Source organism: Armigeres subalbatus, chromosome 3 (genome assembly GCF_024139115.2).
Source record: "Armigeres subalbatus isolate Guangzhou_Male chromosome 3, GZ_Asu_2, whole genome shotgun sequence".
Taxonomy (NCBI): Eukaryota; Metazoa; Arthropoda; class Insecta; order Diptera; family Culicidae; genus Armigeres; species Armigeres subalbatus.
The window spans coordinates 27741443-27769421 of NC_085141.1; the positions used below are offsets into that span (position 1 = coordinate 27741443).

Here is a 27979-nt window from a genome sequence, read left to right on the forward strand (position 1 = left end):
CTGTTCCAGTATCTGATTCCATTAATCGTTTTGCAGGTCCACAAATGCCCGGTCAACCACGGGGACCCGGAATGCCTCCAAATGTGCCACCCCATCTGCAGCAAAGCATTTTGCTACAACAGCAGCAACAGCTCCAGCAACAACAACTTCAACAACAGCAGCAAATGATGCTGAACAGTCACATGCAGGAGCCACCGGGAGGAATGATGGGCCATCCCCACCCAATGGATATGCGCGGATACGCCCCCAATGGAAACAATAGTAAGTAGCGTTGAAGTATTTTAAATAGTACTTAGTTTGCTTCGCGTTCTTTGTACAAATCAGGTTGCTATCTATTGGATATTTTTACGGCTTTCGCTTCCCACCTACTATCTACGTTATATTGTGAGTTCACTGTTTAAATAAATTACAAAATGAAAAGGATGGCTTTTCGTGCTAGCTTGAGCGTGTGCTTCAATTGAAATTAATACTTTCTCAATTTTATTATAAATTAAATTCAATGGAAAGTTATTCCTACGATTTCATTTAAATAAGAATTTTGTCTTTTACCTTGAAAACTGTATTTGAATTTCGTTCATCAGATGTGACTATAGTATAATATAGTTTACTGATGTATTTATCATTTCTGCTAGTCAGGGGAAATGACGGCTTTGGCAGTATAGGGTAGTGTAGGGTTTTAAGGTCAGTGTCGTGACCCAGACGAGGTTACTAGGCTCGTCCGTTCGTCGCAACAATACTCAACATACTGATTCGCACTTTGCTTTGACACGATCATTCGAAATGTTTCATCTAAGGTAGCTTGCTATTCATTCGAAAGAAATACACACCAAAAGAGCGTATTCAAATTTAAAATTAACTGATTGTCAATACCAAAATGCTGGACAGTGAAACACTTTTTTTCGATACTTTATAGACCTGATCTTATTTAATTATCTACTTCATTCTTCCCCACCTCTACTCTCCAGGTGTGTATTAAACGTAGAATGAATTATAAACTTCATATTGTTGATCCTTAGATAAATATTATCCACATCAAACTATTTTTACTATTCTTTCATTGTACAATAAATTAATATTCAAAACCCCCTTCTCAATTCTTAAAATGATTCATAATGTAATACAATCAAGCCGTAGAAGTGTTAAACTTCTAAACCAAATTCAATTCAAGTCCAAACCAACATCAATCCAATTTGAAAGGAAAGAAATGCAAATTCAATCTAAATCCAATCAAAATCGAAACAAAATCCAATTCGAATCCAATCCTAATCTAATCCAAATCCAATCCAAATCCAATCCAAATCCAATCCAATCCAAATCCAATCCAAATCCAATCCAAATCCAATCCAAATTCAATCCAAATTCAATCCAAATCCAATACAAATCCAATCCAAATTCAATCCAAATTCTCAAACCAATTCAAATCAAAGCCCAATCAAATCCAAATTCAATTTTAATCCAATTCAAATCAAATCCAAGGCAAATCTAGATCCAATCCAAAATCCAAATTCAATCCAAATTCAATCCAAATCCAATTCAAATCCAAATCAAATCCAATCCAAATCCAATCCAAATCCAATCCAAATGCAATTTAAATCCAATCCAAATCCAATCCAAATACAATCCAAATGCAATTTAAATCCAATCCAAATCCAATCCAAATCCAATATCCAATCCAATCCAAATTCAAACTAAATTCAATCCTAATTCAATCCAAATCCAATCCAAATCCAATCCAAATCCAATCCAAATCCAATCCAAATACAATCCAAATCCAATCCAAATCCAATTCAAATTCCATCTCAAACCAATTCAAATCAAAGCCCAATCAAATCCAAATTCAATTTAAATCCAATTCAAATCAAATCCAAGGCAAATCTAGATCCAATCCAAAATCCAAATTCAATCCAAATCCAATCCAAATCCAATCCAAATCCAATCCAAATCAAATCCAATTCAAATCAAATCCAAGGCAAATCTAGATCCAATCCAAAATCCAAATTCAATCCAAATCCAATCCAAATCCAATCCAAATCCAATCCAAATCCAATCCAAATCCAATCCAAATCCAATCCAAATCCAATCCAAATCCAATCCAAACCGGTCCAAACCAATCCAAACCAATCCAAACCAATCCAACCAACCCAAACCAATCCAAACCAATCCAAACCAATCCAAACCAATCCAAACCAATCCAAATCCAACCCAAATCCAACCCAAACCAATACAAACCAATCCAAACCAATCCAAACCAATCCAAACCAATCCAAACCAATCCAAACCAATCCAAACCAATCCAAATCCAATCCAAACCAATCCAAACCAATCCAAACCAAACCAATCCAAACCAAACCAATCCAAACCAATCCAAACCAATCCAAACCAATCCAAACCAATCCAAACCAATCCAAACCAATCCAAACCAACCAATCCAAACCAACCAAACCAATCCAAACCAATCCAAACCAATCCAAACCAACCAAACCAATCCAAACCAATCCAAACCAATCCAACCAAATCCAACCAATCCAAACCAATCCAAGTCCAATCCAAATCCAATCCAAACCAATCCAAATCAATCCAAACCAAACCAATCCAAACCAACATCAAACCAATCCAAATTCAAACCAATTCAATCCAAAATCAATCCAAATTCAATCGAAACCAATCCAAATTCAATCCATATCCAATCCAAACCAACTATCCAATCCAAACCAATCCAAATCTAATCCAAACGCAACCCAAACCAATCCAAACCATCCAAACCAATCCAAATCCAATCCAACCAACCAATCCAAACCAACCAAACCAATCCAAATCCAATCCAAACCAATCCAAACCAATCCAAACCAATCCAAACCAATCCAACCAATCCAAACCAATCCAAACCAATCCAAACCAATCCAACCAATCCAAACCAATCCAAACCAATCCAACCAATCCAAACCAATCCAAACCAATCCAAACCAACCAAACCAATCCAAACCAATCCAAACCAATCCAAACCAATCCAAACCAATCCAAACCAACCAAACCAATCCAAACCAATCCAAACCAATCCAAACCAATCCAAACCAATCCAAACCAACCAAACCAATCCAAACCAATCCAACCAATCCAAACCAATCCAAACCAACCAAACCAACCAAACCAATCCAAACCAATCCAAACCAATCCAACCAATCCAAACCAATCCAAACCAATCCCAAACCAATCCAACCAATCCAAACCAACCAAACCAATCCAATCCAATCCAAATCCAATCCAAATCCAATCCAAATCCAATCCAATCCAAATCCAATCCAAATCCAATATCAAATCCAATATCAAATCCAATCCAAATCCAATCCAAATTCAAACTGAATTCAATCCAAAATCAATCCAAATTCAATCGAAATCCAATTCAAATCCAATCCAAATCCAATCCAAATCTAATCCAAATCCAATCCAAATTCAATCCAAATCCAATCCAAATCCAATCCAAATCCAATCCAAATTCAATCCAAATTCAATCCAAATCCAATCCAAATCCAATCAAAATGCTATTCAAATTCAATCTCAAACCAATTCAAATCAAATCCAAATTCAATTTTAATCCAATTCAAATCAAATCCAAGGCAAATCTAGATCCAATCCAAAATCCAAATTCAATCCAAATCCAATCCAAATCCAATCCAAATCCAATCCAAATCCAATCCAAATCCAATTTAATTCCAATCTGAATCTAATCCAAATTCAATCAAAATTCAATCCAAATCCAATCCAAATCCAATCCAAATACAATCAAAATCCAATCTGCATCCAATCCAAATCCAATCGAAATCCAATCCGAATCCAATCCAAATCCAAATCCAATTCAAATTCAATTCAAATCAAAGCCCAATAAAATCCAAATTCAATTTAAATCCAATTCAAATCAAATCCAAGGCAAATCTAGATCCAATCCAAAATCAAAATTCAATCCAAATCCAATCCAAATCCAATCCAAATCCAATCCAAATCCAATCCAAATCCAATATCCAATCCAAATCCAATATAAAACCAATCCAAATCCAATATCCAATCTAACTACAATTCAAATCCAATCCAAATCCAATCTAAATCCAATCCAAATCTAATCCAAATCCAATCCATATCCAATCCAAATCCAATTCAAATTCAATCCCAAACCAATTCAAATCAAAGCCCAATCATATCCAAATCCAATCCAAATCCAATCCAAATCAAATCCAAGGTAAATCTAGATCAATCCAAAATCCAAATTCAATCCAAATTCAATCCAAATCCAATCCAAATCCAATCCTAATCCAATTCAAATCCAATCCAAATCCAATCCAAATCCAATATAAAACCAATCCAAACCAACATCCAACTAACCACAACCAAACCAATCCAATTCAATCCAAACCAATCCTAATCCAACCAAACCAATCCAAACCAATGCAAACCAAACCAATCCAAACCAATCCAAATCTAATCCAAACCAATCCAAACCAATCCAAACCAATCCAAACCAAACCAAACCAATCCAAACCAATCCAAATCAAACCAAACCAATCCAAACCAATCCAAGTCTAATCCAAAATCCAATCCAAATCAACCAAACCAATCCAAACCAATCCAAACCAATCCAAACCAATCCAAACCAATCCAACCAATCCAATCCAAATCCAATCCAAATCAAATCCAAATCCAATCCAAATCCAATCCAAATCTAATCCAAATCCAATCCAAATCCAATCCGAATCCAATATCCAATCCAAATCCAATCCAAATCCAATATCCAATCCAACTACAATCCGAATCCAATCCAAATCCAATCCAAATACAGCCCAAATCCAATCCTAATCCAATCCAAATCTAATCCAAATCCAATCCAAATCCAATCCAAATCCAATCCAAATCCAATCCATATCCAATCCAAATCCAATTCAAATCCAATCCAAATCCAATCCAAACCCAATCCAAATCCAATCCAAATCTAATCCAAATCCAATTCAAATTCAATCCCAAACCAATTCAAATCAAAGCCCAATCATATCCAAATCCAATTCAAATCAAATCCAAGGCAAATCTAGATCCAATCCAAAATCCAAATTCAATCCAAATCCAATCCTAATCCAATCCAAATCCAATCCAAATCCAATACAATCCAATCCAAATCCAATCCAAATCCAAATCCAAATCCAATCCAAATCCAATCCAAATCCAATCCAATCCAAATCCAATCCAAATCCAATCCAAATCCAATCCAAATCTAATCCAAATCCAATCCTTATCCAATCCAAATCCAATTCAAATTCAATCCCAAACCAATTCAAATCAAAGCCCAATCATATCCAAATCCAATTTAAATCCAATTCAAATCAAATCCAAGGCAAATCTAGATCCAATCCAAAATCCAAATCCAATCCAAATTCAATCCAAATCCAATCCAAATCCAATCCAAATCCAATCCAAATCCAATCCAAATCCAATCCAAATACAATCCAAATCTAATTCAAGTCCAATTCAAATCCAATCCGAATACAATTCAAGCCCGATCCAAATCCAATTAATCCAACCCAAATCCAATGAAATCAAATTCAATTCAAATCCAATCCAAATCCAATCCAATCCAAACCAATCCATTTCCAATCCAAATCCAATCCAAATCCAATCCAAATCCAACCCAAATCAAATCCAAACCAATCCAAATCAAATCCAAACCAATCCAAACCAATCCAAGTCTAATCCAATCCAATCCAAATCCAATCCAAATCCAAATCCAATCCAAATCCAATTCAAATCAAATCCAAATCCAATCCAAATCCAATCCAAGTCTAATTCAAATCCAATCCAAATCCAATATCCAATCCAAATCTAATCCAAATCCAATCCAAATTCAATATCCAATCTAACTACAATCCGAATCCAATCCAATTCCAATCCAAATACACTCCAAATCCAATCCAAATCCAATCCAATCCAATCCGAATCCAATCCAAATCCAATCCGTATCCAATCCAAATTCAATCCAAATCCAATCCAAATCCAATCCAATCCAAATCCAATTCAAATCCAATCCAAATCCAATCCAAACCCAATCCAAATCCAATCCAAATCTAATCCAAATCCAATTCAAATTCAATCCCAAACCAATTCAAATCAAAGCCCAATCATATCCAAATCCAATCCAAATCCAATTCAAATCAAATCCAAGGCAAATCTAGATCCAATCCAAAATCCAAATTCAATCCAAATCCAATCCAAATCCAATCCTAATCCAATTCAAATCCAATCCAAATCCAATCCAATCCAATCCAAATCCAATCCAAATCCAAATCCAATCCAAATCCAAATCCAATTCAAATCCAATCCAAATCAAATCCAAATCCAATCCAATCCAAATCCAATCCAAATCCAATCCAAATCCAATCCAAATCCAATCCAAATCTAATCCAAATCCAATCCATATCCAATCCAAATCCAATTCAAATTCAATCCCAAACCAATTCAAATCAAAGCCCAATCATATCCAAATCCAATCCAAATCCAATCCAAATCCAATCCAAATCCAATCCAAATCCAATTCAAATTAAATCCAAGGCAAAACTAGATCCAATCCAAAATCCAAATCCAATCCAAATTCAATCCAAATCCAATCCAAATCCAATCCACATCCAATCCAAATACAATCCAAATCTAATTCAAGTCCAATTCAAATCCAATCCGAATACAATTCAAGCCCGACCCAAATCCAATGTAATCCAATCCAATTCAAATCCAATCCAAATCCAATCCAAATCCAATCCAAATTCAATCCAAATCCAATCCAAATCCAAATCCAATCTAAATCCAATTCAAATCCAATTCCAATCCATATCTAATTTCAAATCCAATCCAAATCCAATCCAAATCCAATTCAAATTCAATTCCAAACCAATTCAAATCAAAGCCCAATCATATCCAAATCCAATTTAAATCCAATTCAAATCAAATCCAAGGCAAATCTAGATCCAATCCAAATTCAATCCAAATTCAATCCAAATCCAATCCAAATCCAATCCAAATCCAATCCACATCCAATCCAAATCCAATCCACATCCAATCCAAATACAATCCAAATCCAATTCTACTGCAATTAAAATCCAATCCGAATACAATTCAAACCCGATCAAATCCAATTAATCCAACCCAAATCTAATGGAGTCCAATCCAATTCAAATCCAATCCAAATCCAATCCATATCCAATCCAAATCCATTTCAAATCCAATTCAAATCCAATCCAAATCCAATCCAAATCCAATCCAATTCTAATACAATCCAAATCAAATCCAATATCAAATTCAATCCAAATACAATTCAAATCCAATCCAAATCCAAATGGAATCGAATCCAAATCCAATTCAAGTCCAAATCCAAATCCAATCCAGATCCAATCCAAATCCCATCCAGATCCAATCCAAATCAAATTTAAATGCAATTCAAATCAACTTCAAATACATTCCAAATTAATTCGAATGTAATTCGAATCTAATCCGAATATAATTGAAATCCAATCCAAATGGAATCAAAATTCAATCCAAATACAATCTAAGTCAAGTTCAAGTCCAAATCCAATCCATATCAAGTTCAATCCAATCCAAATCGAATCCAATTCAAATACAAGTTCAATCCAAATGCAATTCACATCTAGGAACTTTTTTTGATATTTGAAACCAAATCCAGTCTCGGAATAAGGCAATGGTGGATGTGATCCCTTCTACAAAAGTAGGCATTTGCCCGGATTAAGGCTATGATGGATGTGATCTCTTTTTTTAAAGTAAGCGTTTGCCCGGTTTTAACGGCAATGGTGGATGTGATCCTTACTTTGAAAGATGGCATTTGACTGGAATAAGGCAATAGTTTACTAAGTAGGCTTTTGCCCGAATTAATACAATGGTGGATTTGATCTTTTCTTCAAACATAGGTATTCGTTTGGCATTAGGCAACGATAATTGCGGTTTCTTTTTTGGAAGTAGGCGTTTCCTTAGAATAAGTCAATGGTGGATGGGATCCCTTCTTCGGAAGTAGATCTGCCGTTTTGTTTGTCCGTCCATCCGAAAAATGTCTACTATCAGTCTAAATTTAAATGTTCTGATAAATCTTTGATCAACTTTATCTATGTGAAAAAATATATCAAATTACTATTTCTGTTTCACAGTTCCAAATTAAATGCTAAATGTCCGTTCTGCCAAATGAACTACTCTTGATTAGCTGTTCAAAAGTATGCCAAATCTCCGTTATGCCAAATGACCATTATGTGAAATGGACTTTATGCCGAATGACCTTATGCCTAATGGCGTTATGCCAAATGACTTTATGCCTAACGACCCAGACCCCTGTTAATTGCTAGGATGACGTTTCGAATCGTAGTTTCTACTTGCCCCGCACCACGCATTTCGACTTGCCCCGAAAGGTTGAAAATGCGGAGCAATTCAAAACGAACAAAACCCAAAAATAAAAATGGGTCTTCCGTTGATTGTTCATAATAATTATGCTTATTTGGCATTGAATGACTACCTAACTGTGAACATTTGATGAAAAAACTCTTCAAACAATATTTTGAGACCTATTTCATTGGCACGCCAAGAAGTTGGTTTGGATTTTGCAAAGGGCGAAAAGTAAACAATTGCAAGGAATTCTTTTAGTTGCTGCAATCTTCAGAAGGTGCGTTGAGGAGGGATATATCCCGTTAGGCATTAGTACGTTAAGTATCGTGAACGTAGTTAGGCATAACATAACGGACGTTAGGTATAATGTATGTTAGGCGTAAGGACCTTATGCATAAAATGACCTTAAGAGCAGCCCATGACATAAAGAAGGTAGAATTATGCCTAGGGTCCGTTATGCCTAACGATCTAAATTACAGCTTCCGTTTCAACTTACGCCGGTATACCTTACACATTTTTGGTGGTTTAGGCACAGGTTTAGGTCTCAGGCTCAGGTACTTTGCTGCTTTTCGCGCAGAGTAGTCAGTGCTAGGCAACTGCAACGGTGGATAGAAAACCTTCCACTTCTTTCGATTTATTTTACATTACTTCTCTCCCCACTAGAATTATTTTTTAATAGTTTGCGATTTCACATGTGGTGATTATCAGATTTATTTGCAAAACAAGAGTTAGTTTCGTGAAAAACTGTCCTCCTTTTCACAGATGGAGTTCACAATCCAATGAGTCGGCCACCATCCGCCAATGCCACCGTTGCCGCTGGCTCTTCCGCTTCCGGAAGAAACGATTTGCACTACGCAGCCGATTCAGTTTCGTCGGCAATGAGCTCACTAGTGCGCGAGCTAAACTCAGGTTAGAGAAAACGGACACCGGATCCAGACCACAAACACTGTTGTGTCATTTGTTTAGTTTAAACGTTTCTTTCTACAATCAACGAATTCGACTTTTTGCACTAAAATAAATTGTTTACTACAAAAACTTTATACCACTTGATTGGAACATGATTTTTGTCAATGCACAGCTCAAAACCTAATTAATTTAAAACTGGAGATCGTCCATCAATTACATGTGGTGGGCCTACAATATGTCATCACTTTTACGACATTCAAAATTAGTTCTAACTTTGTGTAATTAATGAACGTGGCCTAGAAATCAATTTTGTCAAAATTACTTTCACCACTATACAATTTTTTTATAGCTTTTCTATCTGTCTAGATATGTTCGCTAGCACTTATATGTAGTCGCTAAATGTTTTTTCAATTATTAATTTAAAATTTTCTGTTAACTAAATCAAACAATGTGCAATTTATTCGTAGCACATTCCTACATTGTCAAATAAAATTTAAGAAAATATGATAACAATATAAGTTTAATCTATATTGCAGCTTTCGGCAATGTTGTATGCTTATTTTTTTGTAACAAGTGTGAAGATTTGATTAAATATCATTCCTTATAGTTTCCGATCGCATATATCCCGTTGTTGCGCCAAGCAATTAAAACATCATGTAATAAAAATCTTTTCTTATTAAGCTAATAGCAATTGAATCATAACTCTCAATGTGCGTAGATTCGATCATTCTTCAATACATATGTGTGTGCGTGTGTAATTTTTTGCCACAAATCAGCATATCCAAGTAAGCTACGCGCTGTAAAAATCTGTCATGGCTACTTTGTAATTTTAAATTAAAGAAACAACGATCGTTTCCATACACTGAAACTAATTATGCGCTGGAAATGGAAATTTCTGCAACCTAATTCGTTTCGGTGTAGCCTACGTATATATAAATCTACCCTTTTCCATGCAATTTTGCGTCAATGTAGGACCTAAGCAACCCTATAACGGAAACAAGCATAACCTACAAGTATTGGTGTTCCAATTTCTAGGTACTGCTCCTCCGCCGGAAAGCGCATTCCTAAAGGAGAGGAGAGTCTAACTCAATTTTAACTAGTTCGTGTGCCACTGTGCTTGTCTACAATGCGAGGAGTTGAAACATGTTCAAAATCTTTTGGCGCAAGGACTGCTGCGAATCCTGATATGGCTTGCCTTTAACCAGTTTTGCTTCTTCATTTTAGTTTTCTTTTCCTAGTCATAACACTCTTTTAGCTTCTATTTCAAAACGAGCATTTTGAAGGCCTGCAAAATTCTGTAGGAAAGCTGGCTTTTTTCGTACGCACAGTAATCTACACTGTAGGTCAATCTGAAGTCTGAAAAGCCACGGTACAAAGGCATCTAATGCAACACGTGACCCCACAATCCATTACTCTTTATAATTTTCAAAGATTAAAATCAATATAAAGCAAAAAGCAACACGAACACAGAGCAACATTTTTCACATCGTAGAAACTTTCAAGAAAATAACCGCTTTTTTACAACTCTCATACAACACAAACAACTACTGCGCACTCTGAAAAAAAAAACTTCAAATCTACCAACGCCACCATAAAAACAAACCATCTTTCAGAAGGATCCGACGATGAGTATGGCATGCATCATCATGTCAGACAAATGCTAGGTAAGACCATTGATTTTGAATTAAGAAATTATGTTCCGTAATATTCGTTATGAAGCACAGTTTTTTAGGTTGTGTGTATGTTCCCTGGCATCCAGCGGTAATACTTCTCGTTTAATGTGATTGAGCACTGTCCCACACATACAGTTTGATTGTATTGAACAAAATTCAGATTTTATGTGAAAAAAGTGACATTCTTTCAATGTGAAACTACATCTGTTTGATTACCTGTATTTCAACTCTTGTCATAGGTCATTCAATATAAAAAAAACTATATTATAATCCAGTTCAATTAAAGTTAATTGCCTATATCCGGGGATTAAACCACCCGACTTGGGCATTAATTTACAATGTTGTGAAAACTCATATGTGAATATGTACGTTATGTGGAAGATATAGATTTGGAAAACGTATTGGAGGTAACCACTTTCCCTTCGATGGGACTCGAACCCACCCTACAGTACGCTAGACTGGTGCTTTAACCAACTAAGCTACGAAGGACCTCCGTCGGCCTTCGCAACCTAGCGGCTACTGAACGAGTTTGAGATTCCCAAATTGGACGCATAGTCAAATCACTCGCAATCCATTTCTCAAGTCGGGACTGAACTTCACGACCGACTGGCAAATAGCTTACACAACCTCACTTGATCAGTACAGTTGCTGATGAAGAATGTGTACAGCCGCCAGACATTCTAAATACTCACGCTCCTCTAATGTGGACGTGTACTATACACATGTGGAAGTGTTGGCTTGAGAAATGGATTGCGAGTGATTTGACTATGCGTCCAATTTGAAAATCTCTCATTTTTTCACGCATGCTGCGACGCAGCAAAGCTGAATCAACAAAAATGGCAGTTGTCCGCCGCCTCCGTATCGACTGGTGTGCCCCCGAAAACGCGAGCACTTTGAAACTTGGATTCCGTCAGGAGTGACCTTAAGAATACGTTTTCCGCTTAATCAGCTTATCCCAGCTACTTAAGCGAAAAACGTACTCTTAAAGGAACTTTTGGTTACTTGGGTGGGATATCGTGATAGGGTTGCTTTGGAAGCAACGAATGCAATTCCGGAATGTGTGAGTTATCAATACCTTACCACGTAACGGTCAGTAACGTCATGCGGGGGAACAGTGCCATTTTGTGGTATGCGATTGCTACTTGTCGGGTGGTTGCTAGGGAAAATCATGGGGTGCTGAACGGAATATGACTGACCAGCTAGTTTCAGCCGGCCACCTACACGAAGTATGTCCAGCTGATTCAGGAAAGGGTGAAGGAGTTTCAGCGGCGAGTGAGCAGGAACATGTCGATGGTTGGCGATCTCCACAGCAAAGAGTTCCCGTTGAACATAGCGTACTAATGCGCATTTTGCCTCCTGTAGTTCCGCAACGGTGAGTTCCAGTGTCATGGGCGCAATAGCCGGCAACCCGCACAAGTTTCCAGTAGCAGGAGTATCGATCCAGCAGCGGGGCACTACCACAACCAGAACATTTTTCTGCTTCTCAATTATTCTTATGGCGACTCGTATTCTAAATGCTTAGCGGTATTCCAGTGCTGATCAAGTAAAGACAAACAGTAAGGACCATGAAACCAGTGCTGCTTGCGACGAGATCCTTTGGCATCACTCCTCTTGAGACGGCTGGTCGACTGGATTTTCAGGCTCCTGGAAGTGCAACGAATATTGGCCAAATATACGGCGGTAATTTGAGCCATGAGAAGACAACGGTAGTAACCAAGTTTCGGTATCCTCCATCTTCAAAGCTTTAATGGTGTCACGATACAGTTTTGCGACCACATGAGCGCCGCAAAGTTCTTGCCTAGCTAAAGTAGTCTTCTTTAGACTGACTGGTCGGTATGAATTTTGACTTTGTAGTACATCTTTTCAATGTCTGCAGCGAGAGCGACGGTATGTTTGCAGATCTTGAATCACCGGCCTCGTCATGAGTACGATATCCAGAGAACGGTTGGAAGTCGTCTTTGCAGAACCTTCGTGGTCGCGCTCGATTCTTTGATAACCGGGTGGTGAGACAGATAGCAAGCAAGCCGATGATCATGCTTCAAATTTTCTTCACTTACAACTGCCATGTGATTTTGATCTAAATACGTCTGGCTTGTTTCGTTGTAACGCCTCCGGAAATCTTCGTCCTTTCCCAGTCGCCGTTCAAGCTGCATAAGTCTTTGTAACGCCATATCCTTCGATTCGTCAATCATCTGCTCAAAACCCATTCGCTTTGGCAGTCGCACCATGTATCTCCCTGTCACGTGAATATGTGGCTTGAAAAAACTCCTCGCAGTCTTGTTCGCCGTGGTACACTCTTCTATCGCCCAGAATCGTTCAACTTTCTCAGCAAACGCTGATCCCACCAACACGTGGTGGCACGGTACTGGATTGATGGTAGCCAAATCCGTCTTTCCAGCTACGATCCAACCAAATACGGTATTTACCAAAAGTGAAAGCCCTTCTCTTACGCGTTGAATTTGTACCCGGCCACCATTCAGAAGAAGGAACTTATAGAAATACTCCAGTCCTTGTGGGCTTCATGGCCGTGCGGTTAGCGACGTCAATCGTCTAGACGCATGTGCTGTGGAGTGTGGGTTCGATTCCCGCCCCGGTTAGGAGAAAACTTTTCGTGAAAAGAAAAATTTTCCACTGGTCCATTGGGTGTTGTGTAAATGTCCTGTCCGTTGTCTCATGCCAGATGTTAAGTGTTCAGTCTGTGCGACCTCTGGTCGAAGACGGTGATTCTGTGAAAAAAAACACAGGATCTTGTTTCTTCAGCGCGAACTCTTTCCAGTCCTTTGGCGTCAAATCGTCTAACTTCGAAACTAACAGTTGTGTTAGCATCGCCCCCAACCAGTAGTCACTTCCCCCAATTGATCCAGAATCTTCGTGTGCCTATCAAAACAATCGATGACGTCATGTATTCAATTTGCCGACATCCTTTTCAGTTTGGGAAATTGCAGAAGCGCATTGACGTGGCGTTTCTGCTGCAGATACACGTTCGAATAACGTTCGGTCAAAGAGGACCATGCAACCCCATAGCTCGCCTCGCTCATCAGAAATGAATCAATCACTTTGAGTGCCTCACCCTTTAGCGACGCTCGCAAATAGTGAAACCGTTGAATAGCGCTCAGATCCGGATTGCTATGGATCAGCCGACTTAAACGTATCATAAAATGGCAACCAATTTATTTTTGGCAACTGAATGCTGACACAAGCCCCCGTAGTAGGATGAGTAGATGTAGAGGAGGAGGAGGTTGGAATGTTGAGTGGCAACTTGGATTTCAACCCTGCCCTTACCTGGAAGTACAACACCTCGAGCTCGGGCCGGGTCTTCTTTTGCTCGTCCGCGTTCTCCTCTTGTTCCTCCAATTCTTCTATCTGCGCCTGTACGTCTTCGAATTCCTCCCATTTTTCGTCCAGCTTCTCGATCCGTGATTCTAACTGGAGTGCATGTACGGCTGGATCGTAGCGCGCCGTTCGCCGAAGAAAGTCGACGATGTTGTCTCGTACCTGCAGCTTCGGCTTCAGCTTCTTTACCATCGCTTCGCAGATGACGTCAGCCACTAACTGTGAAAAATGAACAGCACCACAGAAGCAGAAATGGAAAGAGGCTCACCGGGGAGCCTAATCAACTAAGCGTTGTATTTGTATTTTCCAAAAGGAACAATACTGCAATCCACAGTGCGCCCTTTGTACATAAGACGATCCAACGTTCATACTCAAGTACCAGTAATTCTATCGAGTCGAACATGTTTGGCATTACGGCTTTCAGTTCGATCTCGAAAACGACTCATCGTTCGAGTATGCTCGAGGAGGTACATGAATAACGAGATGTTTTGGCATTATGGAAGCTCGGATAGCACACTGAAAAACGTCTCAAGTCGAATGAAAAACACTCGTCACCTTTATTGCTTTCGAATGTTGTTCGAGAGCCATTTCTTGCTGAAAGTTTTTAATAATATTTGTTATTATTTCTCTACGGGAAGAGAATAAATGTTTCATTACTGTATCTTGAAGGAAATAATGTCATTAGTATACCTACTTTTATGCAATATTTTATTATCCCGAAATCTACGTAAAAACGACTTCAATCAAAATCTTTTTTTTGCTGTTTTCACGTATTTCTTGACGATTTCGATAAACCGAAATCTAGGGAGAAAATCTACGAAAAAATCGTTGAGTTAAATAAAAAAAACAGAATAATCCACCTAGCAGTGATGGTGCCGTTCTCGTGTATTATAAAATATAACAAGAAAAGTACATAAGAAAGGTCAAAATTGCATAGATTAAGTTATTTTCATCAATTCACATTTATTTGCGTTCATTTGTATGCATTGCAGAAGTTTTTGAAAAAAATTGTGATTTTGAATTTTTTTTTCCAAGGGGGGACCTTGGGAAAATGGGGAAAAACAATGTTTTTCTAATAAGACCGGAACGCAATGGCCGATTGGGCCAATTTTCAATAGCAAAAAATAAGGAAGGATTCCGCGTCGAATGCGTCTTGTTTCAAGCAAATCGGATAATGCTAATTTCAAAAAAGTGTGTCATACATACATACATACACACATACAAACATCACCTCAATTCGTCGAGCTGAGTCGATTGGTATATAACACTAAGGGTCTCCGAGCCTTCTATCAAAAGGTTCGGATTTGGAGTGATCTTATAGCCTTTACGTATACTTAGCATACGCGACGGGCAAAACGCGCAAGAAATGACCCAAGTGCATTTAACTAAAACACATGGAAACATCAAAGTAATTTATTATTGAATCCTTTTTTAGCTTTAAATTATTTAGCTCAAAATTGGATCTGTGGCATAAACTCAAATAAACATAAAACTTATAATTTGTGTCATAACAGTATCTCAATTTACAAAACATGTCGTATCGGCATAATGTTTTAATCGGTTGCAACTGCTCAATAAATATAATATTCCTTTTTATAGTCATTGAGCACAATTTGCTTGTTTATAAATTAACTGTCAATTCATGCCCCGAAAGATGCCAACATGCTACACGCAGCTGAATTTACTCTTATTCTCTCTGTTTGCTCACATTCGCCATGCGCTGAAGGTTGTCTCTCCAGCGGGCGGCATACCAAACACGGAGACAGCTATCTCTTATTCTCTCTGTTTACATTTCGTTTGACAGAACATACTCGATTGAGCTAGTACAGCACCATTCGAAATCTTGTACTGCGACTGAATGAAGTCGAACGAAATACATAATGCCGCATTTTTTTCGAAACGAATGCAAAAATGTACGAATCGAGTGATTCGATTCGAGATGCGCAATGCCACCCCAGGCCTCCGGTAACTACGGATATAACTTATTATAACGGAATTCGTTATAACTTAGTATAGTTAATTAGCCTCCTGTTATATGTATGTGGCCAATTAATTTGGTAACGCCTCGAACAGCGCGTGACCACCCAAAGAATCAGTCTCAGCAGCCGCAAGCAAACGAACACAACAAATTATTGCTTCACACCGTGTAAAGTTTCATCATCAGATCAGAGAACGATCCATTGTCTGTGGATCCATCATTAATCAATTATTTATTTGCACTGCACACCTTCGTATGACACATAGTATAGTTTATCGAGAAAATTCGATGCTTATCACAATATCCCCTTCATTCTCAAAGGTGAAAACAATCGTGAGTGACGATCTCAACTTGATGTGTGATCAATATTGTAAGACGGTATAATATGCCACCCCCCCCCCCCCCCACAAGGCAACTCCTTAATAACTTTTTACTTTTCAACACAGTTTATGCAAACTTTGTGTTATTTGGAAGTCCATGAAGTCGCAAATGCATTGCCCGTGAGTAGTCACATAAAAATATTACAGATAACACGTAATAAAGCTTTTTTGAAAAGTCGTGAAAAAATGGATTTCAACAAATGCTTGGGCAATACGCCCCACCTTAACCAAAGACGTTTCATAGCCCTTCATTGATATTGTATCAATACCATAATAAAAAGGTTACAAATCCTTATGTAATTGACATAAAAAAACCAACAAAAGTCCATTTACAGGTTTGAATTATATTTCAATAGTTTCAATAGAATTTGAAAGCAGCTGCTGCAAGTTCGCAGCGCTTGGGTCCAGTTGGTAAGGGCATATCGCCCTGCCTACACTGGGGCGTTTTGACCAGTGAAACAGTTGATTCAAAAGTATAAGATTGCTAATGTCGTCCCTGTTCACGTGACTAACATCTAGGTTACTTTGACCTGACAGCCAAAGTACCGGTACTACAAGTGTCAAACCGATGTTGGTGATGAAACCAAACATGCACTAGGTACAACATGATGCATAAATGGTGGCCAATTAAAGCTTGTTGAAGCATAATTTGGCAAAATAATTTAAATGGCTACAGCGCCACTAGCGTTCTAGTACTTATGCTTCTACTAGTGCAGCGGTTCTCAACCTGGGGTACATGTACCCCTGGGGGTACCTTTGCTGGGCCCAGGGGGTACCTCGGTCAAAAATGCATAATGGCGGATGTATCACAATTTTAATCAAAACTTATCGATAAAGTTTTGATGAATGTATAATTTTTTTGATTTCAAAATTTTGTCTTGTACGATCAGTAACTCAAAGACTACTGAATCCTGTCCTGCACAACCACCACAGTGGAATCAACCTGATCGAAACAAAATGTTGAACCATATGTTAAGAATATGGTTCTGAACAAAAATTTAGAGTCTACACTAGACTGGCCCAGGATATAAAAAGTCGTCGGATTCTACGGGGCACCCTCCAGGATTTTGCCTTTAGGTAAGAAAATCATTCTCTGAAAATTTCAGCCTGATCGGTTATTGCATAAGCTGGCGCAATTGATTTGAAGTTAATATGGGGGTTTCAGCCGAAATATATGGGAAAATACACCTCTGTTACTATTTCGTACAGGAAATTGGATGGAAAAGCCCGATTGAGCCCAGATTTGCAGGAAATGAAGTTAACATGCCAATGAACAATTCGACATAAAATTCTATTATTATTGAATAAACTTTAAATTAGTTTCTAGCTGATTTATTTGGAGTTTGGTTGGTCACTTTGAAATTCATTAATTGCCTTGAAAACAAGCACATGTAATCGAAGGTAGCTGCGATATGTGTTGTGGCGCGCGTGCTGCTACTTATGTTTCAGTGCGCGCGAAATCACGCGTCGCAGGCACCTTTGATTGCATGCGTATGTTTTCATGGCAATTAATGAATTTCAAAGTGCTCAACCAAACAGCAAAGAAATCAGCCAAAAACTGATTTAAAGTTTATTCAGTAATAGTAGAATTTTATGTCGAATTGTTCATGGGCATGTTAACTTCATTTCCTGCAAATCTGGGCTCAATCGGGCTCTTCCATCCAATTTCCTGTACGAAATAGTAACAGAGGTGTATTTTCCCATATATTTCGGCTGAAACCCCCATATTAACTTCAAATAAAGGCAAAATCCTGGAGGGTGCCCCGTAGAATCCAACGACTTTTTTTTCTCCCCATACTAGGCTGGGCCACTCTAGTCTACACGTTCGGTAGCCTCCATTTGAGAGACACGAAGGCTTTTTTTTCAGTTTCTTCGTTGCAAGAAGATTAGATAGAACCATATTTATACGCTTCTTGAAAGCCTCCTTCTAAGGAGCTCGCAGGACTCCTTTCAAGAGGTTCGGAAGGCACGAAAGCCCCCTTTTAAGAAATCTGGGAGCCTCGTTACTAGAGGCTCAGAAGCCTCCTTTTAGCAGGCTCTGAAGCCTTCAGAAACCTTCTTTCAAGAGGCTGAGAAGTCTACTTTTAAGAAGCTCGGAAACCTCTTTTGAAGTGGTTCGAAAGCCTCCTTTCAAGAGGTTCGAAAGCCTCCTTTCAAGAGGCCCGGAAGCCTCCTTTCAAGAGGCCCGGAAGCCTCCTTTCAAGAGGCCCGGAAGCCTCCTTTCAAGAGGCCCGGAAGCTTCCTTTCAAGAGGCCCGAAAGCCTTCTTTCAAGAGGCCCGGAAGCCTCTTTTTAAAAGACCCAGAAACATCCAAGAGGCTCAGAGGGGTCCTTTTAAGATGTTCAGAAGCCTCTATTTAAGTGGCTCGAAAGCCTCCTTTTAAGAGACTCGGAAGCCTTTTTTTTGAGAGCTCTGAATAATGAAAATTTCAGTCAACTTTACGAGTCATATATCCCATCCCGTTAATTTTCAGTTCCATTTTTCTTATGAATTACACTTATTTTTATTTGCAGCAAAAAGTAGGGGTACCTCAATTAATGCAAAAGGGCGAAGGGGTACCTCCCTAGAAAAAGGTTGAGAACCGCTGTACTAGTGAAACATAATTTTGAAAAACGTTACCTTTTTGAAGATGGAAGCAGTTTTATATCATATTAACCACTGGAAAAAGTTATTTTGTTGCCCAACTGAGTGTTCCAGTGCAAGTTTTGCGGACAGTATGCTAGCGTCGCTCCAGAATGTTAAGCAAACAAACATTGAAAGTTACATCAAAACTGTAACTTTTTGTATTTTGCAATTATTTTCATTACCTACCTGGATACCTGGTTGGCTACAGCGTCGATACAGTCATGCCTGGCATGTTGTAGAGCTCCAAAATCGTCAGTCTTGGGCGATGTTCCTCCAGTTTCCCCGAACGTTCAGGGTCCCCAGGTCCGATTCCACCGCGTGCAGCCAGCGTGTTCGTGGCATTCCACGAAGTCGCCGTCCCCTATCTGGTTCTCTGTTGAATATTGTTTTCGCTATTCTTTCTACCGACATTCGCACTAAGGGACCAGCCCACTGAAGTCTTCCGTATTTTATACGATTCACAATACTTTCTTCTTTGTATACTTGATGCAGTTCATGATTCATGCGCCACACACCATTTTCTAGTTTCCCTCCGAGTATTGTACGCAGCACTTTTCACTCGAAAACCCCGAAAGCTCTCCGGGCCGCCTCTTTTAATGTCCATGCTTCATGTCCCTAAAGAGCCACTGGTAGAATCAGAGTTTTGTATAGAGCAAATTTCGTTTCCGTCTGCATTTTGCGGGACCTAAGCTGGTTACTTAATCCGTAAAAGACCCGAGTCGTAACTTCACGGGAAACGTCATTGTCACATGTCACAAGCGTTCCAAGGTAAACAAATTCTTCAACTACTTCAAACACATCCCCATCAAGCACTACCTCTGCACCAACACCACCAGGTCTACCCCTATCTCTACCTGCCACCATGTACTTTGTCTTGGTAGAGTTAATGGTTAAGCCTATCCTCGCCGTCTCCCTCTTCAGTGGGACAAAAGCCTCCAATACTGCTCAGCGATCGATTCCAATAAGGTCGATGTCGTCCGCAACGCCCAGGGGCATATGCAACCGTGTGATGATAGTGCCGTTCCTCTGCACGCCAGAACTCCTAATAGCGCCTTCAAGTGCAAGTTTCGACGGAAAACCATGTTCGGACATTATCTGCCAAAGCTCATTTCTCTTCACTGAATCGTACGCTGCTTTGAAATCAACGAACAGATGGTGAGTCTGCAAGTTATACTCCCGGAATTTATCAAAGATTATCTAATCCGTCGTTGATCGGCCCTCACGAAAACCTGCCTGGTATTCGCCGACGAAGGATTCCTCAAGCGGTCTCAGTCTGTTAAACAGGATACGCGACAGGATTTTGTACACCGAGTTCAGAAGGGTGATCCCTCTGTAATTGGCACACTCTAGTCTGTGCCCTTTCTTATAGATTGTGTATATGAATCCATCCAACCAGCCGGCAGGCAGTTCTTCATCCTCCCATATTTTCTGGATAATGTGGTGAATTGATTGATGCAGTTGCTCACTTTGAGAAGCTCGACCGGAATCTCGCCCTTCCCAGCAGCTTTACTGTTTTCCAGTTCGTTTAGAGCCTTCTTAACCTAGTCCAGCCTTTTTGGTTCCACAGCTTGACCGTCGCTGACTATGTCCATCCTGCTCCTTATTACACCTTCATATTTACAGTTCAACAAATCTTCGAAGTGCTCCTTCTACCTGGCTGCCACCATAGTCTTGTCTGTCAGCAAATTCCCCTCTCGGTCATTGCACATGGCGGGCACTGGCGCAGTCTTATGCCGAGCACCATTGACAGTTGCGTAAAACCTCCGCATATCATTCCTATCCATGTTCTCCTGCGCTTCAGCTATCGCACTCTCTTCGTGTTGCCTTTTTTCTGCTTCGTTTCTCTTCTGCCCTTGCTACACTGTACCGCTCTCTGTTGGAGCGGGTACGAGCTACTAGCATTCGACTCCTAGCAACATTTTTCTCATCCGTCGCTTGCTGGCACACCTCATCAAACCAACCATTTCGTTGGCGTCGCTATGCAGTGCCTAACACTTCCTGCGCTGTTGTAGTCACAGCTTCGTGGATATTTTCCCACAATCTATTGACGTCACCAGATCCGGTGGCCTCTCCTATCCGCTCGTCCAGCTTCTGGTGGTACTGTTCAGCAACTCCTTCAACTGACAAGCGTTGGATATTGAAACGCATCGTTCTGTTGTTTCGCTGAAAAGTCACGCCCGAATTTTTGCAACTACAAGATAGTGATCCGAGTCGATGTTCGGACCTCTGAAGGACCTTACATACATCTATAACATCCGAGAAATGTCGTCCGTCGACCAGCACGTGGTCTAACTGTGAGCAAGTGTCTCCACTCGATTATTGCCAGGTGTGTTTGCGGATATTCTTACGTGCGAAGTATTGCCATGCCTCTAGCAGCAGCAATGGTTACAAGTCGCAGACCATTATCGTTGGTAGCGGAATGAAGGCTTTCCGTACCAATGACAGGGCGAAAGAAATTTTCTCTTTCGATCTGCGCATTTGCATCCTCGATGACAATCTTTACATCGTGTGTTGGGCACTCTCCGTAGGCCTTATTAAGGCTCTCATAGAACACATCCTCCACGTCATCAGGCTTATCGTTCATTGAGGCATAGATGCTGATCAGGCTATAGTTGAAGAATTTGCCCTTCATTCTCAACACGCAAATGCGGTCGCTTATCGGCTTCCACCGGATAACACGCTTCATCTGCTTCCCGATCACCATGAAGCCAATTCCTCGTTCTGTTCTGTCACCGCCGCTATAGTTGATGTGGTACTTGAATGAAGTGTTCACTATGGGATCCACCGCCCGGAATTCACGTTCTCCAGTTCTGGGCCACCGTATTTCCTGGATTGCTGCCGCACTCACGCCGACCTTCTGCAGCTCACGAGCCAGGAGCCCAACACGTGCGGGTTCATTCAAAGTTCTCACGTTCCAAGATACGACTTTCCAATCAATGTCCTTTATTCGTTGCCGGGTCTGTTGCCGTTGAATCAATCCGTTTGCTCTACTTTTGCCTTTCTTGGTAACTTACCAGGGTTGCACTACCTACATCGCGTTGAAGGAGCTATCCTCTCGATGCTGACACCACAGACCACCTGTGCTGACACGATGCAACATGGTGTGCACAGTTTAGTTTAGAGTCCCTCGCTGGCACTCGGACGATGATCAGCCGCCCTTAATATAGGGAACAGACGCTGTTGTGAGCCGCTCCTAACATGGAGAACAGACGCTCGATCAGATTTGCACCTCCGAAGAGGAGCAAATCCTTCTTCCCTGTCAGCATACGACCATAGTTTCCACCGGGGTTTGTACTCGATCTTCCCTAAAGGTGCTCGTATCCCGGCCAGTGCCTCGAAAAGGTAGGGATAGAAGTTGCTGGGTAAGAGGCTAATTATGTTGAAATAATAGGAAAAAAAACATTGAAGGAGCTTCAGGAAAATTTTACGCGGCTGTACCAAAAGAATTTTCAGTAGAAATTCTGAAGAATTTCACGCGGAAAATTCTTATAGGAATTCCGAAAAATTATCCATTTGAATGCCGAAGCGTTCCCCGCGGAAATATCGAAAAGTTTTCAGTGAAATAGTAAGCAAAGTAATTCATGACAAGCATGGAAATCAAACACCAGGTACACAAATTCCCTTACACACACATGAAAGAATGTCACCATAATTCAATCATCTTCTGTATATACCACAGCACTATAAAAATAGAGTTGTTAGCTGTCCGTCAAAATACTCATTCTCCCTAATAAAAATTATTGATATTCTAATCGCGCAACTGTTAATTATTTGCCATCTTACAGATTTCGAGGAAATGCAAAGTCACGAATGGAATGATAAGGTATGTACCTCAGACATATTCGGTAAATTAACTAGAGCTGACGTGACTACAAAATCTTTCACCCAGGACACCGCTCAATGGCAGGAGCAGTTCGCTCAGTGGAGTCTCAACTCGCAGAATCAGTAAGGTCGGCTTGCGTCGCCTTCTCGTGAAACTTTCAACGTCTAGGAATGTTCCTCATCGTTTGCATTCACTCACCTTACAGCTGACATTCTACGGGCACCGTGAATGTTGTTAACGAAAAAGTATCATATCACAACACTGAATCACACGTATAGACAAGAAAATCGAATCGTTAGATGAACTACTTAAATATAGTATGGAGCTATGGTTATGTCCATATCCTTATTCTCGCTTCTATCTGATTTGTTGAAAATTGAATATTTGTGATCACTGCTTGTGTCCAACAATTGGAAAATTCGTAATAAGTTTGACCCAGGGTCAAGTTGAAAACTAGTAGAAATTAGGGAAACGGTTCCATTCCAACATGAATTGTGAATTTAGCTTTCTCTCAGTTTTGAGAGTATTAATTTATCTAAAGAAACAGTTAAGTTAAAATTTAGAAGAACGCTTTTGTTTCCACGCCATTAATTAAGTTTACTTTTATCGCTGTTATTTGAAAATTATGAAAATATGCTTTAATGTTTGGTTTTTTATATCTAAAAAATCGGTTTTGTTTCGCAAGTCAATTGTTTTGTTCGGTTCCATAAAAATCTCAAGCTTTTGGATAGGATAACGCACAGTGATGTACAAACGTTAAGCAGTATCAAGCATTTTAGGCACTATAAACGAACAATTCTTAACAAACTGAAATTATCACTCACCTAAAGAAAATGTAAATGAATTCGAAACCAATGAGTGGGCTCATTAAATCCTTTTGGTGTAGTTTAGCAACACTCAAGCGTGGATCAATTTACGAGACGAAATATTTCTATAAATCACAAGTTTCACTTGAATAACAGTTGTTATACATTCTTGTGGCTATAATAAACATTTTGCAACAGTTCAAAGACTTTTTTCGAAAAGGTGTGCATGATTTTGTCGAATATTTGAATTTTTACAAACTGCATGGATATTGAATGTGACGAGGAATCGCAGTTGACAACGTTGTTCAACAAAATGATGCGCACCGCTCGAATTATCAGCAAAGATCTAAATATTGTACGTTTTGAGAGTATCGATACAAGAATCATAACAAAAATTTGGGAAACAATATCACTGAATACAGAACACGAATGATTAGACAAACAAAAACTTTAACACAACAATGTGTAACTTTTTAGAGAAAAAAAAAACATAAAGTAAAACGAGTATTCGGGAGTTATTAACTAGAAACAGAACAATACATTCGTAATATGATTAAAAGGAACATACAAAGCAAATAAATATGCGATTTTAGTAGCAAAACACAGACTAACAAAGGTATTCAAATAATGAGTAATTTAAATAACATATATACCCAGAATAAACAAAATTTATGACAATTTGGAATTATATCAGATACAAAATCAGTAACAAGAATAACGAATAGAATGATACAATGGGTAACCCGCGAGTAGGCTAGCAACAACGATGTCAAACCGAAGATTAAGCAACACTACTTGGATATTATGCACTTTGGTCGATTACTTCATATGAAGCGTAGCAACGAGCCCACAGTGAAACACCCGAACCCATAAACTCAAACGAGCCTTCCGAGTTGTAGAATGTGTTGCGTATTTCGTTTCCCGCTAAAATGTGATAAATGTTAATACATATAGCAACCTCGAGTTGTCAATGAATCAAATACTCCACTCGTTGAACCGTTAGATTGTATGCGGAGGTATTGGATTCCGGAACAGGTAAATTGGACGGACAGAAAACAGAGAAAAATTGTAATCGCATCAAACTGAAAAGAACGATATACAACAAACGACAAGCAAACAAGTAATGAGAAAGTATTAATAAAATACACATTAACCAAATTTGGAAATCTGTTATCCATTTGTTGAGAATATATCACAGACATTGTTATTTTACAATAATAGAGACAAAACACTAGTACAAGAGATTCGGTTGTGGGCACCCTATTGTCTGATCTATAAGTTTGGCCCTAGTTGATCTTATACCAACATGTTTGGCCAATAATACCAATACACTATGGGGCGGCTCCATACAAGTAGGTGGCCGAAAATATTTTCATTTCATTTCTGCAATATTTCACACTTATATCGTAGATTATTGTCTAAAAGATGTGAAATACTTGTTTTGCAGGTCGTTATTACTTCTAAGGTCTCCAAACTCCCTGGAATACAGACCTTTGATCTCTATGGAATATATTCCTTTTATCTACGAATGTCTCATGTACACAGCAGTCTATAGATGTGTATTTTATTGCAGCGCAGACCTGTAGAGTTCAAACTAGGAAATTGTATACTGTTTTTATGTGAATTGAGTTGTACAGATGTTCTAAGTTGCACAAGGACTCCGTCAAATACAGGCCATTGCATCTACATACGTAACAGGTTGTCTTTGTAGGATTTTTCAGATTGGTTCAGGCTCTTAACCCGTAAAACAAGTAAAGGGAATACAATATAAAGCTCTATTAAAGCTAAACGAACTCCATGCAATAAAAGCTTCAAGATATATAAGTATACTGCAACAACATTTATTTATTCATTATGTACATGAACATCCTCAACAAAATCATCATTTATTTCTTCAAGATCGATTAAAATAACTGCTATGGTATATTTTTCTGTACTCGAATCTGTTGTATTGCAAGAAGTTTCAGTCACTAAAAAACTTTGAACATCTTCTGGATATTCCAGATTAGATTTATTTTGAAGTCGCTTATCTAAGTTGAGGGAGCTTATCAAAGGATCCGACGAGTTCATAGCACGAATGAAAACGTCATGTAAATTTTCTTCTCTTGAGGCTTTCCTGGCATGATGAGTCCGACTTTTTTTTAAGTGCTTTCACCTAGGTACATACCAATAATTATCGAAAGATGTTCTTAGGTACAGACATTTTTGCTTCTTGTATTCACATATTGGATTTCAATTAATATCAAAATTTTACTTTTTATGAAATAATTTCAAATGAAGCCTAGAGTATTTTCGTAACCCTCAAGAGTATATCGGAATATCTTAAGTAGTCCAAAATAATGAATTCAAATATACCTCCACCTGGCGAACGAGTTCTAAACTTATCAACGCATCATGCCAGAGCACATGCCTTCCTGCATAACCTTTTTAAAAAAGGTGCAGTTCAAAATGGGTAGGATTTTCGGATATAAGTAAAATAATCATAAAAAACCACTGGTTTAATACCCTTGTTCACTAAAACCCCTCCCCGCGATGTACCCGCCCACCTATAGTCAATCTTTGGTAACGACCTGAAAGATGATTAAATTATCTTTCAAAACAGCCCCAAAAATCCAAAATTGGCCAAACATTAAAAAAGTTATAGCAATTTCAATTTGGGGTCAATTTGACCCCAGAGCACAGACAACGTAAGTTTTTTGAAAAAAGTACACTGTAGCGCATATTTTCAAGATTTTTGAAGTGAATTTGCACCTAGGAGACAGATCTCGGCGAGTTTTACCAAACTACCAAAAATTAGGAGAATCGGTTGAAAATTAAAAAAATGGCAGCCACTCAAAGTGGCCTGGGGTCATATTGACCCCAGAGCACAGACAAAAGGTTAATGACTTTTTTTTCGAAAAAGTGATCGGAATCGCAGATTTGCAGCCATAAGCAGCTGGAGTTTGTTTTAATGCCTTCTGGGAAGTCCAAAGAAAGTCGTAGTGGTAGTCGCTAAGCGAAACTTTGAGAAACTTTTTTTGTATGGAACTTTTTGTATGAAAAAAAAATTTTTTTCTTCGGGTCATTTTCGGATGTTTCACTACCTATTTTCCCATAACTAACCCGTTCTTCGCAAGTCCATGAGCTTTCAAAAACTTTTTAAAGAGTTGGGAAAGAGCTACTGTAGCCGAAGATATTTACAGTTGAATAATGCATTGATTTTTCAAGAACTAGAAAGTGTCTGGCTCTAATGCCTATATCTTGATAACCATATGGCTTAGAGTGCTGATATTTTGGGGTTTAATGCTCCAAAGCATTAGCATTTAGTAGGTCAACTTGAATTACGAATCAGAGAAAGTCGATTTTTTTATTTTCGGCCACCTGATTCCCCATAGTGCAATAAGAAGCTAGACGAATAACCCTACTACATACTAACGAAGAAATTATATTGATTTCATCGATTTTAACTTACTTACTTATGGGTCCTGCATACCTCCGGTGGGTGGTGCAAAGGGCCGACTTGAAAGCCCTCCATCCTGGTTCTGCCTCTGCACAGTGATTTCGCGATGGCAAAAACCCAAAAAAAAAAATTTTTCTTGTATCACAATTATTTCATATTTTCCGACTTCTATAATACTTCGAGAATCATCAGAAAAAAATTCAAAAATATTGGATGAAAAATGAGATTACCAGGATCTTTCTAAGTTGAGCTGTTTTGATGTGTTTTTTCTTGTCCCATAGAAAATATATGGAAATTAATAATAAAATTCAATTTGATTTTTAACTAGGAAGGAAAGGGCTAAAATGGTCGTTTACTATATCATTTTGTAGCATTTTTGCCTAGTTTAAGGATATTACATTGACGACTTGCGCAAATCTGCGCCCGGTCATTGGATTCGATGTTTAGCCGTTTCTATAACTAAGTTTTACTGAAAGGTTCTCATTTGACACCAGAACCTATTTTCCGTTAGAAGTGTTGTGGTATACAAACTCAAATATAATTCGACTCAGCTCGAGTAGTTGAATCGGTCTGATCGTGTGTTTTTGGCACATACCCGTGTTTG

General features: G+C 38.9%; 1 protein-coding gene across 6 annotated transcripts in view; it reads left to right on the forward strand.

Moving 5' to 3' along the window:
- Window positions 1-24024, forward strand: part of LOC134225662 (dystrobrevin beta) — a 133475-nt gene extending 109451 nt beyond the window's left edge. For 2 of the 6 annotated variants that reach the window (XM_062705924.1, XM_062705923.1), the window contains 5 exons: window positions 37-261; window positions 9175-9321; window positions 10932-10982; window positions 23093-23130; window positions 23197-24024. In XM_062705924.1, the coding sequence (XP_062561908.1) occupies window positions 37-261; window positions 9175-9321; window positions 10932-10982; window positions 23093-23130; window positions 23197-23256 (521 nt within the window). In that variant the 3' untranslated portion in view covers window positions 23257-24024. Of the gene's footprint in view, window positions 1-36; window positions 262-9174; window positions 9322-10353; window positions 10983-23092; window positions 23131-23196 lie in introns of all 6 variants that reach the window. The other 4 variants (XM_062705925.1, XR_009983296.1, XM_062705926.1 and 1 more) reach the window with 4 other exon arrangements.
- Window positions 24025-27979: the final 3955 nt, after the last annotated feature.